The 11,155-nt window shown below is 42.4% G+C and overlaps 2 protein-coding genes across 2 annotated transcripts in view; one reads left to right on the forward strand and one right to left on the reverse strand.

Moving 5' to 3' along the window:
• LOC102039105 (histo-blood group ABO system transferase 1-like) overlaps nucleotides 1-1,781 on the forward strand; it is a 7,764-nt gene extending 5,983 nt beyond the window's left edge. Inside the window, exon 5 of the mRNA XM_005429600.2 lies at nucleotides 1,064-1,781. Coding sequence (XP_005429657.2) covers nucleotides 1,064-1,781 — 718 coding nt within the window. The remainder of the gene's footprint in view (nucleotides 1-1,063) is intronic.
• A 168-nt stretch (nucleotides 1,782-1,949) lies between these two features.
• LOC102039276 (olfactory receptor 10C1-like) overlaps nucleotides 1,950-11,155 on the reverse strand; it is a 10,695-nt gene continuing 1,489 nt past the window's right edge. Inside the window, exons 2-3 of the mRNA XM_005429601.2 lie at nucleotides 2,881-2,974; nucleotides 1,950-1,960 (exon numbers count right to left, since the gene is read on the reverse strand). Of these exons, the coding sequence (XP_005429658.2) occupies nucleotides 1,950-1,960; nucleotides 2,881-2,974 (105 nt within the window). The remainder of the gene's footprint in view (nucleotides 1,961-2,880; nucleotides 2,975-11,155) is intronic.

Raw genomic sequence — 11,155 nt, forward strand, 5'->3', positions numbered from 1 at the left:
GAAATATAACGAGCATTTTGGCCCATTGAGATAAAAATTCGAGCTGCTGCTACATTTCTAACAACAAGCTTTCCCTCTATCCTGTACTAAAAAATAGAAAAATTCTGTGAAGTTGAGATTTTATTGGGTTTCTGTAAGAGTTTAAAGGTGAAATATTAGCTCTAGTAAAAACATTAATCATGCTGTTACATGGGGAGGTTCCTTTTGCAGTTTCGGAGCTATACTCTATCTCTATACCCTCTATTGCCACTGGCATCTTAGAGTAACACAGCAACTTCAGGTAATCAAAATTATTTAATTGATAATTTTGACCCTCTCCTATGAAAACAGGCTGAGAGGGTCGGGGTTGTTGAGCCTGGAGAAGACAAAGCTCCAGGCAGAGCTTAGAGCCCCTCCTGTACCCAAAGAGGCCCCACAGGAAAGGGGAAAGGGATTTTTTACAAGGCTGGGTAGAGACAGAATGGGGGAGAATGGCTTTAAACTGAAATAGGGCAGCTTTAGATCAGATGTTTGGAAGAAATTTCTCACTGTGAGGGTGGCGAGGCCCTGGCAAAGGGTGCCCAGAGAAGCTTTGTCTGCCCTGTTCCTGGAAGTGCCCAAATCCAGGTTGGACAGGGCTTGGAGGAGCCTGGCATAGTGGAAGGTGCCCCTGGCCATGGCAGGGGGTGGAATAAAATGGTCTTTAAGGTCCCTCCCAACACAAACCATTCCATGTTTTCCTCTTGATTCTATGATCCTCTCTAGGAATTTAAAATATCCCACTGCAGAAAGAGTGCCAGGGAGGGATGAGGGGAAGTATTTCCATTATGAGTGATATTAGAGAGCAGCACTGGGTGGAAGGCACCTGTTCTGTGAAAAGCTAAAATGTGAATTTAGTGAAAGCTAAAATGTGAATGTGCAGCAGCATGGGGAAGGTCTGAAGGGCAGCAGCTGTGTTAAATAAAGAGCACTAACATCATAAAAAGGAGCAATAGACAGAAAAAGACAAAGAAAATGCATTTGAAAAGCTGTCATTCCTCAGCAGGAGGAGCCTCTCCATTCTTTTCCTTTCCATGTCTCTTAGCTATGTCCAGTTCATAGAAGGGTTCATGAGCTCTGCCAACAAATACTTCCTTGCTGGGCACCCCGTGAACTTCTACCTGTTCACAGACTGTCCCGAGAAGATCTCCCACCTTCAGATGGCCCCTGAGAACCACCTGTTTGTCATCCCTGTCCAGGACGACCCCAGGTGGCAGGACATCTCCAGGAGCCGCATGGACATCCTCAGCTCCTACATCCAGAGCCAGTTCCAGCACGAGGTGGATTATCTGTACTCCGTGGATATCAACGTCCAGCTCCTGGCACACATCGGCGTGGAGATCATCGACGCCCTGGTGGCCACCATCAGCTCCTGGCAGGTCATCCCACAGCAGGAGGACAAAGCCTCTGAGACACACCCTGAGTCACAATCTGCCATCCCTGAGGGACAAGGGGACTTCCACTACACAGCCAGCTTCTATGGGGGCAGCGTGGCCGAGGTGTACAAGCTGACCAGAGCCTGCTCTGCAGGGCTGGTGCAGGACAGAGAAAATGGAATTGAGGGTCCCTGGCACCACGAGAGGCACCTCAACAGGTACCTCCTGCAGCACAAACCCACTCGGCTGCTGTCCCCAGAGTACTACTGGGACACAGAGCTGAGCTCCAGCAGCATCCAGGTGAAGAGGATGTGCCCTGTGCACCAGCACAGCCAGAGGCAAGCTCCTCGAATGAAGAGTGTGAGGCCTTTCTTCTTCACAGTGTAAGTCTCTGTCTGAAGTTTCCCTCATCTGCTGTTGGGAAGGATGAAAGGTTGACAAGAAAGTCTCACAGATATGTGTGCTTAGCAGAAAGATTTTGGAATGTAGAGTCTGATGAAGGAATAGGGATGGAAGCACGTTTTGATAGAGAAGAAAAGACTTGCTGAGCCAGTCTTACTGGATAACTAAGGAGACAAAGGGGGTGTTAGTTAGAAGGGGGTTTTATGACTTAGAGCAAAGGATAACCCCTCCCCAAACCAGAAGATGTTTTTACCAAGCACAAAGAGAGCACAGGCAAACAAGTCAGCAAATGTGGCAAGTAGAAAAAAGGTCTCAGAATTTTCCACTGCAAAAAAACTGAAAAACAACTCCTAGCTTAAACTGTAATGTACTGACTTTTAGTGATTGGAGAACAGTAACATGAATATGGTAATTACAGTAGTTATGATAGGCTATAGATAAAAGTTAAGGTATAGATTGGTTCTACTGTATGGATATGCTCAGCAAAGAAAAGTATAGAATGCATTGTAACCAAAAGAAAAGTATATAATGCATTGTAACCTAAACTAAAGGGCCTCCAGGCCTGCCTGCAGCTGGAGCTGACAGCTGTAGGCACAGCTCTGTCACCCACGACCCTGGACTGCTGGAACCTCTTGGATGGAATAAACTGCATTTTGGAGAGCTGCCTGGAGTCCCACATCTCTCATTTTGGCTCTTACAATCTGCTTCACGATCGTCATGAAAGGGACACAGATTGGGGACCACCAAAGAAAAAGGACCCTCGTGTGAAATTCTGGCCTTGTTGGAGAAAGTTGCTTGCCAAGGACTTAACTAGTTACTTAGGCAGAAGTAATAAAATAATTTTAGATTAATGGAACAGGACACTGAGATGTAGGACTCAGAGAAAGTCAATTCTGGTATGAGCAAGCCCTTTTGAATCACTTCAGAAAGCACAGATGATGATGGTCCCGTGCAATCAGAGTGCTGAATTAGGTGAGGGGGTAAATTAATCTTCATTTTTGCAGCATTTCCCCTCTGTGAGGCTTAATCCTCTGCTGCTATCTGATTCCTCAGTCACTCTCTGCCACTGCTGAACAGGTTTAACCTGTGAAATCTGACCCCTTGGGAGACAGGACAGTGCAGGGCTCCCACTGCCACTTCCCAGTGCAGAACAAAGACCTGCACAGGTTCTGCAGCCCCTGGAACATCCTGGGCACTGGAAGATCTCTCTTCTCCATGGAGCTTCCCTTCCCAATGCCTCTGGAAACTGGGGTCAGCTTTCCCAGCACCTTCACAGACAGGATGAGCTCACAATGCACAGAGAGGAGCTGAGTTGCTAACTGAATAAGGATTACCAAATTCTCTGCTTTAGTAGCCCTCATCTTACCAAGGTAAGAAAATTTGGCTGATCCTTGCACTGTGTAAATTCCTGCCTTGTGCTGGGGGCAAACCTAGCCAGGAAAGAGGGTTAATGGGGGTGGGTGATGGCAAAATGTACTGAAACAGCATGAATGGAGCAGACTTAGCAGAGTTCTGTACCTGGGCCAGAGCAACACTATGCAGCAGGACAGATTAGGCCAGAGGAAATGTAATTTTCTGTTATTTCCACTCATTCAAACACCTGGCTGCAAGGGATGGTATAATAGAGTCTGTGCTGAGTTGCAATTTAACTTTTAAGAGAGTATAAAGATTTGTTGTGAGATTTAGCATTACCAGCTTCCAAAATCTAGTCCCACTGGTGATAAGAAATCAGTGTGTGAAGGGTAACAAAGGGTTTAGGCTCCTGGACAAGCTGACACACATCACCATTCCTGTTGCAATGCCAAGGCCTTCAATTATCAGAGCTGCAATGGGTTCTGGATGGTTGGATTAATCCCTTTTCTGCCTCAGAGTTGGGGCAGCTGAGAGGTGTTTTAAAAACTTTTATTCCATTTTCAGTCTGGTGTGAAGGGTAAGACAATACAGATGTTATAATTCACACCATCACAATCAGAAGCCAATATTTCCTAATTACAATATATTATGTGTTTCTTGGCCTATCAGCTTTTGCCATACCATGCTGTAAATACCTTGAAGTTAATAATCTAAAATTACCCCTTGTGGGTCCTACTACAGTGCATCTTTCATAGTTCTATTTCTCCAAAGTATCTAATCTTATCTTATTTATAAAACCATCCTTTGAAACTTGTTTCTATTTCTACTTCTCTCTCAGCAATGTCTGTCCTGTTCCATGGCATTTCCAAGTCAGCATTTCTCATCTCCAGGTTTGCACACAGATGCACACTGAGCCTTCTGCCAGGCTTGGAGAATCCCTACAAATCCATTTCCCACTGTGGATGCTGTCACTCACTGCTGTGCTATTTCCTACCCCTTGTACAGGAAGAGCCACAAGGACCAGGAATGAGGATGTGTCCAGGTGACACTCAGTGGTTCTTCTTGAGAGGAAGGAACAAAGAACTGGCACAGTCTGCCAGGCCAGGCAGTGAGCTGGGATGTCCCTTGAGGTGTTATGAGATCCTCAGGATGAGGTGAGAGATGGGAATTTGACAACATGTTCTCAGAAGGCTGATCGTTATATTATATTATAGTATATTACATTACATTACATTACATTGCATTGCATTGCATTGCATTACATTATATGAAATTACATTATATGAAATTATATTATATGAAATTATATATTAAAACTATACTAAAGAAAGAGAAAGGATACATCAGAAGACTAAACAAGAATGATAATAAAAGCTCATGACTGACTCAGAGAGTCCGACACAGCTGGCTGTGATTGGTCATTAATTAAAAACAATTCACATGTTTGGATAAACAATCTCCAGACCACAATCCAGAGGAGCAAAACATGGAGAAGCTGAGGCTTCTCATCTTCCCAGGAGAAGAAATCCTGGCGAAGGGATTTTTCAGAAAATATCATGGTGACAGTCCCTGAGTTGCACTGAGATAATGGGGGAGAAAGAACCCCCAGAACAGAAAGTTACAACAGTGCACAAAGTCTCCATGGCTCCTTGTGGGAATCAGAAAAGCAGAAACCTCCACAGACACTGAAGGATTTGATCTGCAGCCTTGGAAGAAGCTTAGATTGATGTAAAAATACAATACACAGACATTAAGCAGAAAAATCATGAACTTATATTTCTATAATATAAGAATGGTGAGACTATAATAAGGTGAGAATATGCTTTAAGTAAGTGAGAAACTGGATTGAGAAGATGGTGAAGGGTTATATAAAATAAAAAGGGTGTGGTTGTAAAAACCACCATTAAAAACTTCTTTATACTTGCAGAAATGTGAACTAGAAGTGGGTTTGTGGACAGGGAACTGAAAACAAGAATCATGGCCTGTTGCCTTCAGAAGTCAGGTTCACTCAAATTGGTGCATTAAATTGGTGCTGTTTCATACATAAGGTTGTAAACTGTACTTAGAGCCTTTACAAATCTGTACAAATCCATTAAAAACTTCCTTTTACTTGCAGGAATGTGAAATAGAAGTGGATTTGTAGTTAGGGAACACGAGACAGGAATCAAGGCCTGTTGCCTTCAGAAGTCAGGTTCATTCAAATTGGTGCATTAAATTGGTGCTGTTTCATACATAAGGTTGTACATCCTACTTAGAGCCTTTAAAAATCTGTACAAATCCATTAAAAACTTCTTTATACTTGCAGGAATGTGAAATAGAGGTGGATTTGTAGTCAGGAACACAAGATAGGAATCATGGCCTGTTGCCTTCAGAAGTCAGGTTCATTCAAATTGGTGCATTAAATTGGTGCTGTTTCATACATAAGGTTGTACATCCTACTTAGAGCCTTTAAAAATCTGTACAAATCCATTAAAAACTTCTTTATACTTGCAGGAATGTGAAATAGAGGAGGATTTGTAGTCAGGGGACACGAGACAGGAATCAAGGCCTGTTGCCTTCAGAAGTCAGGTGCACTCCTTGGCAGACTCTGTTATGCAAGTGTCTGAAGGAAATTCAGAGTGATGCATCCACAAGAATTCCCAAGAATGAGTTTTCTCACTGAGGGAACAGGGGGCTGTGCATTTTAATTGGCACCTGGAGGAGGAGAAGGCACGTGGCTGAACCTGTCCAGGGCAGTGGAACCCTGACAGAGCAGAGCAGAGCAGCTGTGAATGCAGAAGGACTGGCTGTGGGTGGGACAAGTGCCAAGCTGATAAGGTGGAGCAGGCCAGGAAGTCAGAGATGAATCAGGATTAAATCTGAGATTACCTAAATTCTAGGATGGCAAATCACTGGCTCAGCATGGAAGTTATGGCCTCTAAATATTTATGGTCTCTAAACAGAGATTCATGCTGTGGGTCAGGTTTGACAGGAGCAGGGCACTGCAAATCCACACTTCTAAAAAAATTGTTATGGACGTGGGTGAATAATGGGTGGAAATGGATGTACCAGAATAGGGGAGCAGTCTTTAGATTGGGCTAGTGGGGAAAATATGAGGCCAGAGCAGGTTGTGATGCAGAAGTGATTATAAATAAGGAGACAGAGCTCAGCCTTACCACACTGTTCTCCACTGCCAGTGAATTTTGCAGCTCCATCTCCAGAAATGCCTCCAGCAGTGCTTGTGACACAGTTCTGCAGCTCTGCTGAGCCGCCCCCACACAGCCTCCCCCAGCTCCTCCCCACACAGCAGCAGCTCCAGCAGCTGGCATTTCTCACCACATTCCTCCTCACAGAGAAAAGCAAGGCACAATTCTTCCCAAAAATATTTTCTGGGTTTCACATTCTCTGAACGTCAGAAAGAGGAAAAACAATTCTTATCTCATTTGCTGTGCCTGTGTTTGTGCCAAAGTAGAATGCAACATGGAGATTGTTTACCCACAGTGATGGTGTTTTGTTTCCTTGGCCTGTCATATAATGTAATATACTGTAATATAGTATAATATAGTAATAATATAATGTAATTTACTGTAGTATAGTATAATACAGTGTAATATAGTATAATATAGTGTAATATAGTAATACTGTAATATAGTTTAGTAATATAGTGTAGAATAATACAGGATAATAAAGTAATTAATTAGCCATCTGATAAGATGGAGTCAGATGCATCATTCCCTCCCCTCGTCCACAGCAGGGAATATAGTATAATATAGTAATTATATAGTGTAATATAGTATAATACAGTAATAATATAGTGTAATATAGTGTAATACAGTGATAATATAGTGTAATATAGTAATAGTGTAATATAGTAATAGTATAATACAGTATAGTAATATAGTATAGAATAATATAGTATAATATACTAATTAATTAGCCTTCTGATAAGATGGAGTCAGATGTATCATTCCCTCCCCTCATTGTGGGGAGGGAATATAGTGTAATATAGTGTCATATAGTAATGATATAGTGTAATATAGTGTAATATAGTATTATGTAGTGTAATATAGTAATAGTGTAATATACTCTAGTATAGTGTAATAAAGTATAGTAATATAATATAATAAATAATTAATTAGCCTTCTGATAAGATGGAGTCAGATGCATCATTCTCTCCCCTCATCGGGGGGAGGGAATATAGTGTAATATATATATAATAATTATAGTAATTATAACAGTAATAATATAGCAATAATATAATATAGAGATAATATAATATAGCTATAATATAATTAATATAATATAATATAATATAAATATAATAATATAGTGTAATATAATGTAATATAATAATAATATAGTGTAATATAGTAATAATGTACATTATAGTGTAATATAGTAATAGTGTAATATAGTATAGTAATATAGTATAAAATAATATATTGTAATAAAGTAATTCGTTATCCTTCTGATAAGATAGAGCCAGATGCATCATTTCTCTCCCCTCCTCAGGGGTTCCCTGCAAATTCCGTAGGCATTCCTCTCTCCAGGTGGTGCCTGCAGCACAAATCGAGCAAATCCAGGCTGCTGCTCCCATCTGCTGCCCGTAGTGTTCATTGCAAGCCTCTCTCTCCCTGCCTGGGAGCCAGCAGCAACAGCAGCAGCTTGAAACAATCTTCAGGGGTGCTCTGCACAAAGGAGAACTTAAACAGAAGTTACACTATGGATGTGATGCCTCAGGTTTCATCTTTTCTATTTTTCAGGTTCTGTGATGCCTTGGGAACAGCTGAGAATTAAATCAAGATTGCAAGAAGACCAAATCAGACAGATTTACCAGAAAAAGAAAATTAAATCAGACTTTTGCGAGCAAGAGATGTTAAAAATGCATAAGTTTATGTGATCTTTAACCCAATCACTGTAGCAAAACATATTACTAGCCTCCCTAAATAGTATATAAGTGTTTGTATCCCACAATAAAATTGGATTCTGGTCACCAAATCAGTCTTCCCCATCTCTCCTCATCCCTGACAGTTTCCTTCCCCCTTCCTGGCCGGCAGGGCACTGTGAGGAGCAGGAAAGGCCTTGGCTCTGTGCAAGCACAGCCCAGCAATGAAAACCCCTAATGTTCACATGGAATTCTGGGGAGAAAATGGGAATCAGTGTATTGTTAGGAGAGGAAATATTTTCATCTACTTCTGTATGTACTGGTGATGGTGAGAAAGAGGAGGTTTGGTCTGAGTGTTTGCAGGATGTTTTGCTATCACCGTGCTGGCCATCAAGGTGAGAATATAGAGTGATAATAAAACTACAAAGAGCAAAGGGTGCAAATGAGAGATTCCAGAAAAATTCCAGGAGTCTGAATTCACTCCATTTTACACTGTGAGACACAGGAGGACGTCCTGCCGTGCTTGTTCTATTACAGATATTTTTGTTTTACACCAGAGCATGTGGTTTTGAACTTCTGAGCAATAGCTTTGGTTAAAAGAACTTAGACCAGGCAGGAGTAGTACCCATGACCTGTCTCTTGCTGGGAAGGGATTCTTGCTTCCCTTTGGCCCTTGCTCCCGGGATTTGTTCATCTCTGGGCAGAGATAAACCAGGCCTCTGAGAAGGCAGGTGCATGTTGGCCTCATGAACACAATGCAATGTCCTGACAGCCCCTGGAGCTGTTCTGAAGTTTTTAAAAACTCCTCACTCTCTCCAGCTCTGATGTGACAAGGGTGTAGCACCAAAGGAGAGGAGTATTCCCAGTCTCATCTAGATTTGTGTTGGTGTGACCCTGCCATTCCTTCAGAAAAGGAAACATTTCTGTTTGGTAAAAAGCTAGGAGCAATTAGCTGGAGCTAACAAGGACTTCTGCAATTAGACTGACTCCTGAGATTCAGAACTTTCCTAGCTGGTGATTTGCCCTCTCCTCAATTCTCTACAGCCCAGTATCTCCCCTGGGAGGGACCCAGCTAAACACAAAGGCCTAGTTAAAACTTGGTGAAACTCTGATGCCTTGGGACGTCTGCACTCAGAGTCTTGGAGAGAAACTTCATGGAGAAGAGGGAATAGGCAGCCAGGGATGTGAGCAAGGGCACAGGGGAAGAGCTGGAGAAACTAAAAGCCAATAAACTCAAGATACTTGTAATATCAATGATGCAGACATGCTGCAGTTAGCTCCTGATGTGTTCCAATTTAAAGGCAAAATAATCTGCTCATTAACACAAGAGTAATAATTGTCCGGTTTCAGAGCAGGTTTGCTGTGAGAGCTGAGGCCTCACAGGCATTCTGAGCAGAGCTGGTGACAGAGAGCAGCTCTGGGGGGACAAATGGGCTCTCAGCAAGGTCACAGAACCACAGGAGCTCCTGAGCTGGAAGGGACCAGCCAGGACCATCCATCCCAGCTCCTGGCCCTGCACAGGACACCCCAAGGGTCACCACAGGTGTCTGACAGCAATGTCCAGGCACCTCAGGAGCTCAGGTGGACTTGGTGCTGAGCCCACTCCCCTGGGGAGGCTCTGCCTGTGCCCAACCACCCTCTGGGTGAAAACATTTGTCTTGATATCCAACCTAAACCTGCCCTCAGCCAGCTCCAGCTGCTTCCTCAAGTCCTGTCGCTGCCATGAGGGTGAAGAGATGGACAGATGGACACCTGCCCCTCACTGCCCCTCAGGAGGATGGAGCAGACCACAACAAGGTCTGATCCCAGGGTCCTCTCCTCCAGGCCTACAGAACTCTACAATTTCAAGAATCTTTTCCACAGGAGAAGCTCACATGGCACACATGATCACAAATTCTGTCATTGTCCAGTGGAGGGTCTCAAAGATGATGAGAATCCCTCTTGTGAGGCCAGGCTGAGGTAGCTAGGGCTGGTCAGTCGCCAGAAGACTGAGAGGGGACCTTATCCCCATGTTAAATATCTGCAGGGAGGTTGTCAGTGATGAGGAGAGACAGGGAAGATTGATTTGGTGATCGGAATCTGGTTTATTGTGGGATACAAATGCTGAATCTGATTTATTGTGGGATACAAATGCTTATATGTTGCAGGGTTGTGAAGGTCCCCAGGATGAGGTGAGAGATGAGAATTGACTCCAAGTTCTCAGAAGGCTGATTTATTATTATATGATATATATTATATATCATAACATATCATATCATATGAAAATGACATACTAAAACTATACTAAAGAAAGAGAAAGGAGACATCAGAAGGCTAGAAAGGAATGACAATAAAATCTTGTGACTGACGAGAGAGTCCAACACAGCTGGACTGGGATTGGTCATTAATTAAAAGCAAATCACATGGAACCAATCAAAGAAGCAACCTCCCAACCACATTCCAAGCCATCAGATAATTATTGTTTACATTTCTTTTCTGAGGCTTCTCAGCTTCTCAGGAGAAAAATCCTGGTGAAGGGATGTTTCAGAAAATATCACAGTGACACATATATTATTTAGGGAGGCAATAATGTTTTACTACAGCAATTGGGTTAATAATCACATAAACAAACACACATTTTAAACATCTCTTGCTTGCAGAAGTCTGATGTAATTTTCTTTTCCTGGTAAATCCATCTGATTTGATCTTCTTGCAATCTTGATTTCATTCTCAAAGTTCTGTTTGCTGTTCCCAAGGCCTCCTGCTATCAAATCCCTTGTGCTAAGCAGGTCCAAAGTCCATCATCTGTTCTGTCCCCCAAGATCCCAACAGGAGGTTGTGTAGCAAGGCATTCCCCCCAGAAGAGCTTTTCTGTTTTTTGTCAGATAAATCAAACAAATTCTCCTGTAGAGAGGTTCTTTGGGCCCATGGTTATTGCTTGTTTTGGGGTTAATACTGGTCTGGCATCTCCCAACTGCCCAAAACCACCTTGCTGTTGGAATTCATGTTCTTAACTTTCCAATATAATTTCAGTTTTAAAGATTTAATATAAAGAATTTTATTAACAGTTACAGAGCTTTACAGTGGTTAGGTTCTTCAAATGCCTAGACTTGGTCTAAAATGTTTAAAACAATTTCTCTAAAATTAAAGAAATACTTTTGAT

Source organism: Geospiza fortis, unplaced genomic scaffold (assembly GCF_000277835.1).
Source record: "Geospiza fortis unplaced genomic scaffold, GeoFor_1.0 scaffold324, whole genome shotgun sequence".
In the NCBI taxonomy this organism is placed as follows: Eukaryota; Metazoa; Chordata; class Aves; order Passeriformes; family Thraupidae; genus Geospiza; species Geospiza fortis.